Genomic DNA, 15,854 nt, shown 5'->3' with positions numbered 1-15,854 from the left:
GATGAGAGGTTATTCCTAATGAAATGTTGATGCTCTTTCAAACAGTGAAAAAAGTGAAACAAACATGAAAAGTCTGGAATCAACTTTTGTATATTATTCTGTATTTGGAAAAATATCACATTTGATTGCCTGGGAAAGACAGGAAGACTGGTGATGTAACTTGTGAGCCTTTCACAGACAATGTGAAATAAATCACTAATAACAATGTTTCCAAATCACTTTGCATTTGCAGCTGTACAAATTGAATGAGCGCTACCAGCCCACTGGTGAAAGGACAGAAAAGATGGTGGAAAAGACAGACACTGACAAAGTACAGAAGCAATGAGAGAAAACACATGCAGCAACACATATTGAATACTGGGCGATGATAGATAGATAGATAGATAGATAGATAGATAGATAGATAGATAGATAGATAGATAGATAGATAGATAGATAGATAGATACTTTATTGATCCCAAGGGAAATTCACAGTTTAATATAGAGTAGTAAGTAGTTCAAGCATTAGATACTTTATTAATCTCAAGGGGAAATTCACACCCAAGGGGAAATTTACAGTTTAATATAGAGTAGTAAGTGGGTCAAGCATCTGTGTATATGGAGGCAATCATGTTCATTCTCATCCACTCAGGTCTGCTAATGAAAGGCATCTGGTGATGCCTCATCTATGTGACATCAAATTTTAATCCAGACACTTCATGTGAAGCTTCTTGCTGGTGGAATGAGCTACTCACCTCCATCCAAACTGCTGACTTCCTCACTGTATTTAAGAGCTATTTGAAGACTCTGTTGTTCTGTTAATATCTATCTAATTGATAATGGCTTTGATGCTAGGTAGGTTCTTAGTAGCTAAAAAAAGTGTGATTAGTCATGTATCATTCCATTTTGATTAGAGCTCTTCACATGTGATGGCTAATTTTACAACCTTGTTCTGTAACACTTGGTTCAAAACAGTTTCCAAACTGATGTTCACTTGATAATCTTGATCTTTTCTGTAAGTAACTTTGAATAGAAGTATCTGCTAAATGAGTAAATATAATGTAAAAAAAATGGTCAAGATATTAGTTCAAGACATCTCAAAATATAATGAAGAAATCTAAAAATGCATTTCAGATATCTTCATGTCTAAAATTAATTTCCTGGCACTGAAAGAATGAAAGAATTTTAAAGCTAACATTAATGTACTCACAGAAAATGTTAAAGTATAATTAACATTCAAATACTATTAGATATTATATTAATGTAATTTGTTTTAAGGAGATTTCAATTAAACTATAACTACCTTATGTTACTGAAAGTATACACTAATTTGATATATTAGGCTTTTTTTAACAAAATGCCCGTACATTTTTTATTTTATTTATGCTCAGTATACATATTTATCCACTAAACCAGGAGTTCCCAAATGTTTTCAACGGCATATCACTCTGTGTAATTTAGTTGAATTGATATACTGCCATTGATTTTATACCACAAAAATGTTAATATGAATAAAACATACAACATGTAATAAGAAAATTATAGTAGTAAATTGTATTGAAGGAAAAATAACATAATAACATAAATAATACAATAACTCCAAATATTACTAGGGTACTTTCATCCACTTAAATCAAATTATATGTACTAGCCTTCACTTTTTTGATGAATTGTTACCTTTAATGAATGAATGAATGATCCTTTATTGTCATTGTCACAAGTACAACGAAATTAAAAGTTACAATTTGAAAGAATATCTGAAATATGTTATGATTACAGTGTTGTTCAATAATGGAACAATTTTCAGTTGTGCAGCTGCTGTTTCTGCTAAAACTGAATATACCATCCGCAGGTGCTGGCAAAATTAAGAACTCACTAACTATATGAATTTTGCCTGCTTTGGAAATCCTAAAACTTATTTTTTACAGTATGAATCTACAGTCACTTTCATATTTATTATGGAGAAATAGTTAATTTGATATTTACTCCAATGCTTTATTGTCCCTGGGTTTTGTATGTAAATATCACAATTGAAGAGAAGGTTTCATTGAACAGTTTGACAGCTTTTCATAGCAAATTACATGTTGAGGAAAAGGAGTGTTTTCTCCCTGAGTGTAAGTAAACTCATATCCAAGGTGCTTAGAATAATATTTTCTTAAAGCTGCATTACATTTCTTTTTTGAAAAGAAGTTTAAGAATTTTGAACAATCATCTCAATGCTGAAGTGCTAGCTTCTGATTCTTTGTCTAGGCTGTGCTTCCTTTTAAGAGAAACAATTTTCATCCACTTATCCATGTTAAATAATGGTTTATTATAATTAATTCAAAACATTTTAAGATAACTCAACACTGGCTTGATTTCTGACGGATATTGACACAATAAAACTTCATAACACAGAGAATTCCCAGTTTTTAACAACCTGTTGCAACATGCTTGTCATCGAAAACAGTAAAATGACATTGATGCTGACAGATGTGTAAAATGCATGCAAACAACTGGCAGAAGACAATTTCATATATGCGCACCACTCGTGATGGTTTTTTATCTTTGACATTCTGCCTCATTATTTTATTTTTGTATATCTTGTGATTTTGTTTTCATTAGCGCCTATCCACTGAGAAATAGCTGTGGTATGAAGACTGTACTTTGGAAAACTTGGCACTAAATCAATGTTTTAGTCTTGGAGATTTTGATGAGATGTATAGTTTTAAATAAAAATGGTGCAGCTCAGGCTCTGTGAGTGTGCATGTGCATACAAGATGTTTAATAGGCATATTGAGGCTAGTCATGCATTCACATTAGGGTGCAGTTGGTTTCAGTTTCCTCATTGACTCTGTGCAGAGCATGAGCAGGACAAGGAGGAAAAGAACAGAAAGACAAAACAGAACAGAACGGTGGTTAAAATGAAAGTGAACGAAATGTATGTGAAAGAATGCAGAATCATGGAGGAACAGAGGAGAAGCAGGTGGTTGGGAATGTGGCCCAAGGGATGTGTGTCACTGGAGCTAGAACGGGTAGAGGTCGCTACTGCTGAGGACACCAGGAGGATGTTTCTCAGCTGAAAGTTAATGAACAGTGGCAGTAGAAGTGGGCAAGGCTTAATGTAGTGTCCCACAAATGCCTAGATTGGCGGCAATAAGCCAAACCTTTGTAAAGACTGTTGTTGGATGTTTACTCTGGCTGCAGAGACCCCTAAAGAGACCCCTGCACTTTTTTGGAACACTGTTTGTTTCAATAAAAACACTCTTTAACTTTGTACCTACCTTTGACTGTATGTATTCTCCTTGTAGAGCTTGTCCCGGTCATGCGGTCAACAGTTCCATGTGCAAGTTGTGACAGGCTGCTAGTGCCAACCCGAACCATCACAGGGATTATCACAACTGTACATTTTTGAGCCAGCCTGGTGCCAAAACACTACATTTTACACCTGCAGCTGCAGGGCCTTGAATGATGTCTCAGGGTCCTGCAGCCAGACTGTATTTGGGAGGTGTATTCACATCAGACAATCAAGCTCAAAAATAGAATTTGTGTGTACAGCTATTAATTAAATCATTAATGTACACCAGGTTACTTGCCTTCATAAGGCACTGTGAAGTTCTTAATCCAAAGTTTCTAAATAAACAACCTGTTCCTTGAACAGTTGGACAGTGCTACAGCATGAATGAGACATATTTTACAAAACTTTCAGAAGATAAGTGAAGCATCTTTTATTGGAATATCTGCAAACTTTTATAGTTCTTGAAACATAACACCACCCGTTCACTATATTTCTTCTTTACACCATGCCTTTCCCATACATACGAGGGGGTACCCAAAAATAACCGGAATTGGAATCACCCATCACAACAGTGAGTCTGTATTAAATTTTGTTTTCTCTTAGGGAAAAGAGCTGCTGAAACTGTAGTGATGCTTGAAACTCCTTTAATAAAAGAAAGCTTTAAGTAAAACACAGGTGTAGAGTGAGTGGTTTTCGCTTTTCAAACAAGGGTAAATGTCACTTGACCTTGCTCCGTGCAACTTTTTCTTGTTCCTGCATATGAAAAAAGAACTGTTTTCAAAACAAGGAAAGTGTTTGTGTACATTAGAGGAAGTCAAAGAAAAATCATTGCAGGCATTGGACAATGTTTCTCTTCAGCAATTCCAAAAATGTTTCCACAAGTGAGAAAACCATTGGGATGAGTGCATTCATTCACATGTAGAGTACTTTGATAGAGTCTAAAGTTTCATAAAGTAAATATTATTATTCCAGGGCAAGATCCAACCTGCAAACGTTGCATTCAAGCTCCAGCTTCACTAGGCCACATGTTTTGGGCAAGTACCAAATTACATCATTCTGGACAAAAGTTTTTATATGCCTATCAGACATCCTTGATGTCACAGTCACTCCTAATCCATTAACAGCTGTGTTTGGTGCATTCCCAGATGGGCTTGAAGTGGAGAAGGACAAACAAACTGTAATTTCTTTTACTACACTACTAGCACGTAGACTTATTTTGTTCAACTGGAAGAATCTCACCCCACCACTCTTAAGTCAGTCGATAATCAATGTTCTATACTACTTGAGATTGGAAAAAAATCTAATTTTCACTTAGAGGATCTGTTCACAACTTTTTTAAAACATGGCAGGATCTAATCAATAACATGAGTAAGAGTTCTGGTTCTGGATGAGAGTAAGCTGTGTGTGATCTGGCTGCTGTTTCTCATCGATGTTTTTTTTTTTGCTCTATTTTGCTTTGTTGCTGTTACTATGTCCTATGCCTTGCTCGTGCTAGTTTATGTTTTATGGACGGATTCTCACTGGATGCATGCTGGAGTTTGTGTAAATTTTTATTCCGTTTGCTGCCTATATTTCGTGAGCCCTCTCCCTGTACTCTCCAAGAGCCGGCATGGCTGGTGAATAAGTCCTTACTTTCTTAGTTGACTAGGATTAAGACTTCCTTAGCTGACTTAATTTATTGCTCAGTTGGAGTTAGTTTATGGGTTCTGGCTAACGTGATAGTGGCTGATATTGCTTTTTCTGATGATGATTACATACTCTTCAACACAATGTGCTTACCGTATGCACTCCAGACTGGATGCAGTGACATACGGCTTATGAGTGGAGCTTGCCATTGCTCATTTGCAGTATATACACTGCTCCTCACTGCGTCATTTTTTTTTAATCTTATTAATTTCATTGTAATCATTCCATACAAATAGATCAATTTTTACAAAAAATAGGATTGAAAACAAATTGTCCCCCACACCTGAGAAAGAGAGCATGGCCAACAGAGTAAAACTTAAAGCTTGTAAACATACGTAAATTGATTAGTTTAATAGGGCAACAGAGCTGAATGGAGAAGAGTGGTGGCTCTGAGGCTAAGGATCTGCACTGTTATCCAGAAGGTTGTTGGTTCAAATCCCTGTCACTGCCAAAAGAGATACTACTCTGCTGGGCCCTTGAGCAAGATCCTTAACCTGCAATTGCTCCAGGGGTGCTGTACAATGGCTGATCCTGCACTCTGACCCCAAAGGGTATGCGAACACTAACAAATTCCTAATTCAAGAAATTTTATAAGGTGAAAAAAAGAACAAAAAAAAATGCAGAGAGAATTTCTTCCTCTGTGCTTTAAGAGCTTATTATATAATATTATTGATTAGATCCTGCCAGGTTTTGAAAAAGTTCTGTACAGATCCTCTAACTGAGAATTTGATTTTTCCAATTTCAAATAGTATAAAACATTAGTTTCCCATTGACTTAAAAGAGGAGAGTTAGGATTCTTCCAGTTTAGCAAAATAAGTCTGCGTGCCAAAAGTGTAGTGAATGAAATTACAGTTTGTTTGTCCTTCTCCACTTTAAACCCATCTGGAAGAACATCAAACACAGTTGTTAATGGGTTAGGTGGGATTGTGACACCAAGGCTGTCTAAAAGGCACTTAAAAATTTTGATCCAAAATGATGTTAATTTGGTGCAAGCCCAAAACATGTGACCCAGTGAAGCTGGGACTTGATTGCAGTGTTCGCAGGTTGGATCTTGCCCTGGAAACATTTTGGACAGTTTTAAGCGAGACAGATGTGCGCGATATATCATTTTTAGTTGAATAATTGTATGCTTTGCGCATATGGAGCTCAAGTGAATTCTCTGCATTGCTACCTTACACTCCTTTTCTGATATATTGATTAAGAGATCTTTTCCAAAGTGTCCTCTTGGACCGTTGAAAGGGAGGGACTGTAAAATAATTTAATATATTGCAGAGATGGTGCCTAAGTCCTAGAAATTGAGCAATATTTTTTCCATCATGGAAGAGGGTGCAAGATGAGGAAAATTGGGCAGGTTCTGTTTAACAAAGTTCCTAATTTGAAGATAGTGAAAGAAATGTGTAGCTGGAAAGTTCTCACTGCATCATTTTAATATCACCTCTGCATCTGCCGACACTATCTCCAAAATTTGGTCGGATAGACCTGTTTTTTCAAAAAAACTATCTGAAGGCAGTAGGCAGATGAATTGGCTGAGACACCTGCTGCAGTTACCAGACTGGAGTAACCAAGGATTACAATCTGACCTAAGCCTCCATTGTTCGCTCCTGAACTTCAGATTGTTAACAAATAAAAGTACTTTCCTCAATGACGTATCTACTTCTAAAATACTGGACATGCTATTCCCTTGTAGTAACATGGCAAAATCCAAGTGATTATTTACAGTACAACTAAATCTGCTTACCCTTGCTGGTTATAGTTACTTCTTTAAACCCCGTCTGACGGGCTGAAGTGGTGGATTGGTGGTGGTTCAGCGTGATTGTCTTAAAGCAACCACTTTTGATTTTCACAACATTATGTCTCTCAGATGCCTGGTTGTTTAAATCAATGGAAAGGATTTGCAGCACATTACTGTATATTAATTTACAGGTCTCCTAAGCATCAGCTGGATTATTTCTCTCATCTTTATGAAATACTCACTCTTGTCTGTGTCATGTCTACTGCAGTTATTTTGCTTGGTGACCTTAATATTCATGTGTATACTGACTATCCATCTGCTTGTGAGCTGCGTTCAGTACTGGATTGTTTCAGTTTTGTGCAGCATGTTGGTTTTTCAACCCATGCTAAGGGCCATATTCTGGATTTTGTATGTTCCACTGGTCTGCAGAAAGTTTGTACATCTGGTTCTTTATCGGTATCTCCAATCACAAGCTGATTGAATTTAGTTTCACTTATTCCCTGCCTAAAATAAGTCTAAAATCTAAAATAACCTAACATAATATCAAGACTATTGATCAGTTATCCTTTTCTGTGTCTGTTGGTGCTTCCTGTCTCCATGATGTTTCTGGGTTGTCTTGCCCTATGCAAATTTTGTGTCTATATAATTCCACATTGTCACAAATTTTGGATCATTATGCACCTATTAAATCCTTGATTGTTCCTACAACCCAGAACTCTCCATGGTTTACAGCAGAATTGCGTACCATGAAACAAACTGGTCACCACTTGGAAAGGCTCTGGAAGAAGACGGGTCTGGCTGTTCATGCCCTGGCTTACACCGAACACCTGTAGGAATACAGATGTGCCTTATCGGCTGCACGTTCGAAGTATTATTCTACCCTTATTGACTTTGGTACTTGTCACCCTAGATCTCTTTTTCATACAGTTAACAGACTTTGTCAACCTGCTGTTAAAAATCCTTATTCCTTTGTTGGGCAATGTTGGGCCTGCGCCACCACCACCTACTCAAAGCATCATGATGCACCAACATTGATGGACTGAAAACCAGAAGTCTACGTGACCATCATCATCACGTCCCTCCATGAAAACCCTAAATACAAAGAGGACTGTTTGATTTATGTTAGGTAGATTGCCCAGAGGGGACTGGGTGGTCTCGTGGTCTGGAACCCCTACAGATTTTTTTTTCTCTAGCCTTTGGAGTTCTTTTTTTTGGTTTTTCTGTCCACCCTGGCCATCGGACCTTACTTAGTCTATGTTAATTAATGTTGACTTATGTTTATTTTTTATTGTGTCTTCTATTTTTCTATTCATTTTGTAAAGCACTTTGAACTACATTTTTTTGTATGAAAATGTGCTATATAAATAAATGTTGATTGATTGATTGAATGTAATCTATTTTTGGACTATTTTCAGTCAAAAATTATGACCATATATCAAGGTTTCTCTACCAACCATTCCTCATCTCTGTCGACTACTTCTAAATCTTCTAAATGTTTCTACTTCAAAATCTTCAGTTTATTTATCTAAATTTAACCCCACTACATCAACTTATATTGCTGAAGTAATACCTAAATTAAATCAATCTACTTGCCACTTAGACCCTGCCCCTACTTTACTGATTAAGGCTTGTACTGATGAACTTTCTGCTCCCATTTCTCACTTTATCAACTTTAGTTTCCGCACCTGCTTTGTTTCAAGTGATTTAAAAACTGCTGCTGTAACCCCTGTCTTAAAAAAATCTGGCTTAGGTCCATTACAGCTAAAATTGTATCGCCCAATCTCTAATCTTCCATTTATGGCTAAGATCTCAGAAAAGGTTGTTGCTGCTCAATTTAATTATTATTTAAACTTGCATGACTTGCCTGAGCCTTTTCAATCTGGATTCAGAGCCCTTCATAGGATCGAAATTGCTTTACTTAAGGTAACCAATGACTGACTTATAACTGCAGATTCTGGGATGGCCGCTATTCTAGTTCTCCTTGACTTTAGCGCAGCATTTGATACAGTTAACCATGGCATTTTACTGTTCCAACTTTCAGTTATTGGTATCTCTGCTGCTGCTCTTTCTTGGTTCACAACATACCTCATTTATCACCAGTATTATGTCTTTTTTGGGGAACACAAATCTGCCACTACTTCACTCACACAAGGTATCCCTCAAGGGTCAGTTCTAGGTCCAATTCTCTTTAACATCTATATGCTTCCATTAGGTGAGATTATTCGTCGATATGGTCTAAGCTTCCACTGCTATTCCAGTGACACACAACTCTATAGTACTGTTGATGCAACTGCAACATCTTTACCTGTTGCACTGACTGATTACAATCGGGAAATCAATGATTAGATGACAGATCATTTTTTATGATTTAATCCTGATAAAACAGAAATCCTATTAGTTGGTACCAAATCTGTCCTCTCTACCCTTCATGGGCTAAAAATTGATATTGATGGGATCCTGGTTGAACCCTCAGCATCAGTCCGTAATTTGAATGCCATCTTTGATCAGCTTCTTACTTTTCAACCACACATTAGCTCAACAGTACAGACAACTTTTTTTCATCTTCGCAACATTGCTCATCTGCATTCTTTCCTTAGTGTGAAGGATACTGAAACACTGATTCATGCTTTCATCACTACCCGTCGGGACTATTGCAATGCATTGTTTTATGGCCTCCTCACTAAATATATCAATAGATTACAATATGTTCAGAATCTTGCTGCTCGTCTACTTATACATACTAAAAAATCTGCTCACATTACTCCTGTCCTTTATGATTTGCATTGATTACCAGTCTTTTCAAGAATCAAATATAAAATTATTCTTCTCACCTTTAAAGCCCTTCATGGTTTAGCCCCTCATTATCTGTCTGACCTGCTGCTTCCTTACACTCCTGCTCGTGCATTAAGATCATCAGATGCTAACTTACTAACTGTACCTAAATAAAGGTTAGTAACTATGGGTGGCAGAGCTTTCAGTGTGATAGCCCCTAAAATTTGGAATGCTCTTCCTCTCAGCCTTCGCCAGGAAAAATCTATTACTCATTTCAAAAACCTGTTAAAAAAACATCTCTTCAATGAGTATTATTCATTTTCTTGTATGCAATTTCTATTGTCTTGTTAATGTGTTTATTGAATTGTAAAGTGCCCTTGAGTGTATGAAAGGTGCTACATAAATAAAATATCATTATTATTATTATTATTATTTTAGAATAAGCATCTCTAGGTGGTGCAGTGGTAGCTCTGCTGCCTCGCAGTTAGGAGACCCGGGTTGACTTCCTGGGTCCTCCCTGCGTGGAGTTTGCATGTTCTCCCCATGTCTGCATGGGTTTCCTCTGGATGCTCAGGTTTTCTCCCACAGTCGACATTCAGGTTAGGTGCATTGGCGCTCCTAAATTGTCCCTAGCATGTGCTTGGTGTGTGGATGTATATGCCCAGTAGTGGGCTGGCGCCCTGCCCAGGGTTTGTTTCCTGCCTTGCGCCCTGTGTTGGCTGGAAGACCCCTGTGACCCTGTAGTTAGGATATAGCAGGTTGGATAATGGATGGATGGATAAGCATCTCTATTGGGGAGAAAGACTCCTTTCTCTCTTTACCACTCTCAAAGGTTTTACTTTGGCTGTTGTCCTTCCTCTCTTTCTCATGGGTGGGGGTTGAATTTAGTTTTTTTAAGTTTGACTTGATTGTATGGAATGTTATATCCATCCATCCATTATCCAACCCGCTGAATCCGAACACAGGGTCACGGGGGTCTGCTGGAGTCAATCAAAGCCAACACAGGGCACAAGGCAGGAACCAATCCTGGGCAGGGTGCCAACCCACTGCAGGGGAATGTTATATGCTTTTAATAAATTCAATAAAAAATACCTTCATGTTGGTCTCTATCTCTTCATACAGCTCATCAAGCTTCTCTTCTCGATTTTCCAGTGAGGTAATGGCTTCATGGTGACGGACCTTCCAGCTGCTAAAGTAGCTGTCATCCAGGTCCTTATAGGCTAATACTAGTGTACGTAGGCCTTCCCCGGCAAACTCCTGTGGCAGAAGAACACAAAGCCTCATTTGAACAAATAGGGTACAAGTCATGCACACAAACACAGTCTAATCTTATTCTGTATTATAATGCTTTACAAATTAACATGCAAGTATGTCCAAAGAACATTTTTACTGTAGTCATACAAGATTTTTAACAGATGATGTTATTTATAAATCAGAAAATAACATTCAACAAGCCTTTCATTTTCCCCTTAGTTCACTAAAATATATACAGAAAGGGACATGCCTTTGTAAGTTTGCTTCTTTTAGAATTGAAAATGTTATGTATTGACAAATTGAGTCAGTCAATCATTTTCTAACACATTTAGTCTTTAAAAGGGTCACTGTATGCATTTTAATATGAATATTTTGTTCTGCCCCTTGTAGCCTGTAAATAATTTTGCTCACTGTGGGCCCAATATATTTATATTATAGTTTATGTATTATGTCTGTCTAACCTTTACTATAACTAATGTCAGTACATTACACCCTAAAAAAATATAGTTGGCCAACATGGTGGTACAGTGCTCAGCACTGTTGTTGCCTTACAGATCCTGGTCATTTTTCACTTGAAGTTTCTTGCTTGTTTACATGAGATTTCTACCCACAATCCCAGAGATACATAATGTAGATGTTCTTAACTGGCAGTTCCAAATTGTCTTATTGTGAATGTGTGCCTAAATGTCCTAGTGATGGACTGGCACTCTTTTCAGGAGCTGTTCCTGCCTTGCATGCAGCACAGCAACGATAAGCTCTCCCTCCTTGCAAAAGCAGTAACTTACAAAGACGCATGAAAAGCACACATGGAGAAACAATGAAAGTTCAGATTAAAGATCATAGAGTTATACATACATTACAAAAGGCAGTATATGAAGATGGATATTACATAAAGACAATTCTAGTCATGAAACATGAAAATGACATGATAATAGGAGATGATCAGGTGAAAGAAGTAATTAAGGGTAATTAGATAAATTAAGAAAACAAGAGCATATGGAACTGAAAGAAATGCAAGCATTGACTTGAGGTCAGGGGTACTGATTTTTTTTCCCCTGTTTGTACTGTTCTGTTTGGAAAAGTTCCAAATGTTGTCCTAGCCCACAATATTTATTTTTCCTTTTTGGATACTGAACTGGCTAATTAATTGAATGCAAGTTTTCTTGCTCACAAGGTAGGGATGCATTCCTACACACAAATAGTTTAGTTCTACCAAACATTCCTGGAGATGTACATTTTAAGGTGTACAATCCCATATGTTTCACAACTCACATTTAGGTGCTCGGTTGTTACATCCATCAGTTTTTTGCAGTCTGGGTGTAGCCTCTCGTAGATGATGGTGTCCGCTCCTTTGCAGTACAGGGTCAATTTCCCATCTGCATTACGCACTATTTCACACAGAGTTAATAAAAAACACAAAAGTTATCAGATAACTAAATTATTTTTTCTGTATTTAACTGACTTTATATCGATTAATTCCTTGCTTCTCACCAATGACAGACATTCGTTTGCGCACATTGTTGAAGTCCAGGATTGCTTGAAGTTCATAACATTTTGTTTCACCCATCTCAACTACTGTAATGGTCTCAGGCGTCCTTGAGACAAACACAAAACCGAAGTTCCTTGCAGCAGTGACAAGAGCACCCTCATCTGGTGACTGAGCCTGGTATAGCAATAAACCTAAGCATAAATGAATGAAAAAACACTTTCAAATGAATGCTTCTGAAAATGCTCAGGGCATTCCCTGATACAGACTCCCCTTTCGAAATAGTTCATCATCCAGTACCACAGAAAATCCATGTAAAATTCAGTTCTGCTAAGAATATATCCCAGTCTCTACCCCAAGAATATGCAGTATATATCATAATTTGCATATTTCATTCACCTTCCTCTTTTTCTTCAGGCATAACAGTGTGGCAAAGGGACAACAGGCGGAAAAAAGTCTCAACTTCTGGATCTCCCAGCTTTACTGCTTCTACCAGGCTATGGTCATGAAATACAAACTTGGGATCAGCTAATGGGTTGAAAGAGAAGTCCACCCGGTCTGTGTACTGCAAACAACAGGGTGCAAATTATTAGACAGATAGTTGAACAAACATGCAACAAATTAGATTACATCCAGTGAGCAACAATGAAGATAAATAAAGAAGAAAAAAGCAGAATAATTTAAATTCCAAATTTTTTAAATCTAATAGAAGTCATGATTTAAAAGTAGGGCTTTCTAACAGTATTGTCAAGCCCTGCAATGTGGAGTGTATGCTGTAACACCCTTCCAGACAACAATTCCACTGACCGTGGTAATGATACTGTTAATATTGAATATGTTTTTTTACAAGCCCAAAAACAGCTGTTTCAGCTACAATTTCCTGTGATGCATAAGAAAAAGTTTTAATCTTTTGGAAAATGAAAGTAACAGCATTCATGATTTAACTGGTTTCAATGGGCTTGCAAATTTACAATCACAAACAATATCAAAATGTCCATTATCTGGAAAATTCTTTTAAGAGTGACAGTGAAGCATGGTCGAATAAGATTGATGTTTTCAATTGATGAGCTGCCTGTCTTAACAATAACACTTTATTTCTTGTATAGTCCAAAATCACACAAAGAGTGCAACAATGGGCTTTAATAGGCCTTGTTTTTGGCAGCTCCTCAGCCTTGGCTCCCTAAGAAGACAAAAAAACTCAAAAACTACCTTTGTTGTGAAAAAAATGGAAGTATACTTGGGAATGACAAATTTAGAGAGATACCCCCTTTCAGGTAGGTTGGGAGTGCAATGGGTGTCAAAAAATTGCATAAATAGAATACACAAAATAGAATACAAGTAGTCCTCTTCACAGTTCACCCTCTGGAATACAGTACAGTAGTAAAAACTACAAGGCAAAATTCAAGAGCAGATTATACCAATTGCTAAATACAGAACTCCCCATGCATTGGTTAATTATATTTATGTTTCTTGATGGTTTCTTATGGTGATGGAAATGGAAGTACAGGGGAAGAGAAAAAGAGGGAGGCCAAAGGGGTGGTAGATCGATAAAGTAAAAAAAATAAACAAAAATTTAAACGAAATGGTGGGGAGGAGATTAAGAACTAAGCTGTATGGAGATGGTTGATCAAGGACATTGAAATATTAAGACAAACAAAATGAAGAAGAAAATGTAAATTGTTAATGATACAACCAGAGTTGCCAACTTGGGTCAAGTTTGTTCCTTGTTTATTTAATCTTTTTTGTTTTTTGTTATTTAAATATGCTTTCATTTTTTATGCATTCTGTTTCTGTTTAATCATTGTTTAATTTTATGACTTCTTTGTATTGTTTATTAATTTTGCTATCCATCCATCCATTTTCTAACCCGCTGAATCCAAATAGGGTCACTGGGGTCTGCTGGAGCCAATCCCAGCCAACACAGGGCACAAGGCAGGAACCAATTCTGGGCTGGGTGCAAACCCATCGCAATTAATTTTGCTATTTTTTGATATTTTAAGAAAAAAAACCTAGTGTTTTTTGTGATTTGCCCAGATTCCTGCTTGTGAAATCTAATGATACAGGGCCACCATTTAGGAAGATGGTCTAGCAGTATTCAAAATAAGCTAAAGAGAAATGTGCAGCTTTGGCACTGCATCTTTATTTGGATGCTTTTTTACTGATTTTTATATTTGGATTATATTTTTGTCTTTTGACAAATGCTCACATTTAAAGTACTGTTGTCTGAATTGCTATTTTCTTTGGATTTATAAGGCACCCAATAATGTTTTCACTTTCTTTTTTTTAACTTTTAATAACCTAGTGTATACCCATTTTAGACCACCCTCTGCAATGCTGATATCACATGACGCACCATTGTAGCCAATGAATTAGTTCAGGGGTGGGAAAAGTCATTACTGGAGGGCCGCAGTGGCTGCAGGTTTTTGTTCCAACCCAATTGCTTATTAAGAAGCACTTATTGCTCTAGAAACACTTCTGCTTCATTTTAGTTGTCTCCATCATTAAGATTTTGAACCATTATTGCTTATTTAACTCTTAAATAGCTGCATTCTCGGTTTTTAATTGCTCCTTATTAGCAATAAAATGCGAATGACAAAAGAAACCAGCAGTTATCCATTTTGCTTGTTACCCTTTACACCTGTGTGTATTTATCATGCACTATTTGGTTTAATTAAATACTTGGAAGGAAAGAGAAGAGAAAAAAGTGAAGGATTGAGAATTACCCATCCGTTTTACACTTCAAAGTATTTGGATGATATCCTTAGAATGGAAAAAAAATCTAGGATATGAGAATGACTTGACATAGCAGAGTTAAAGCACTAACAAGCCATGAAATGTAATTATTGGAAAGGATTGTTTTCTAATTAAGCAACTGGGTTGGAACAAAAACCCGCAGCCACTGCGGCCCTCCAGGAATGACTTTGCCCATCCCTGAATTAGTTATTACTGAGCAGGAACCTGTATAGGTTTATAGGATACTTGACCAGGGAAAGGGGTGGGCCTTCAGATCAAAACCTCAATCATATTGAGTGTTTTCTGAAAATTGCTTATTTAATAGTATTTTAGCAAAAATTAATTTTTGGGTGGAGTATTCTTTTATTGACCAGAAAGACTAGAATAAGGTGATTGACCTGACATTCTAGCTAATGACAATAACCTGGACTATTGTATGGAATTTAGCACACTTTTCCTATTCAGTAATCAGTGCTTGTGGATTGAATCTTCTTCATAATTAACCTTGGCTGAACTGACTAATTACTGGTACTGCCAATCAAAACTTACGTCTGTGATTTCCAAGCGGTTTCCTGTGAAATCAAACACATCACCTGCAAAAGAAGCAAATAAATGTTAGGCCTTCATAATGTAGCTACTATTAATAATTAATTATTATTAGCTCAATTTCAAAAAAGTGGGCATATAAAAAGAAAAGGATGATAACAATGTTGGTAGCAAAAGACTATTATTGCTATTCTTGGAATGCAGCTACTTTATGTAAAATAGTTTTATTAGGTGTGTGTACAGGTCTAATTTCTGGCCTGTAATTTAGTGTTTGATTTGTATCATGTGAAATGCAGCTGCTCATTTTCTTTACACTTATACTCACTTACTTATACAGCATGTGTAATAAATCAGAACAAGGACAAATTATTTCTTGGACTAGAAGAATT

General features: G+C 36.8%; 1 protein-coding gene across 2 annotated transcripts in view; it reads right to left on the bottom strand.

The window, feature by feature from the left end:
- LOC120532774 (phospholipid-transporting ATPase ID-like) overlaps window positions 1-15,854 on the bottom strand; it is a 193,959-nt gene that overhangs the window by 37,924 nt on the left and 140,181 nt on the right. For both annotated transcript variants that reach the window (XM_039759146.1, XM_039759147.1), the window contains 5 exons: window positions 15,469-15,512; window positions 12,586-12,751; window positions 12,192-12,380; window positions 11,973-12,088; window positions 10,539-10,703 (listed from right to left, as the gene is read on the bottom strand). In XM_039759146.1, the coding sequence (XP_039615080.1) occupies window positions 10,539-10,703; window positions 11,973-12,088; window positions 12,192-12,380; window positions 12,586-12,751; window positions 15,469-15,512 (680 nt within the window). The remainder of the gene's footprint in view (window positions 1-10,538; window positions 10,704-11,972; window positions 12,089-12,191; window positions 12,381-12,585; window positions 12,752-15,468; window positions 15,513-15,854) is intronic.

Source organism: Polypterus senegalus, chromosome 7 (assembly GCF_016835505.1).
Source record: "Polypterus senegalus isolate Bchr_013 chromosome 7, ASM1683550v1, whole genome shotgun sequence".
NCBI lineage: Eukaryota > Metazoa > Chordata > Cladistia > Polypteriformes > Polypteridae > Polypterus > Polypterus senegalus.
The sequence above is the reverse complement of the archived record's forward strand: the minus strand, read 5'-3'. Positions and strand labels throughout refer to the sequence as shown.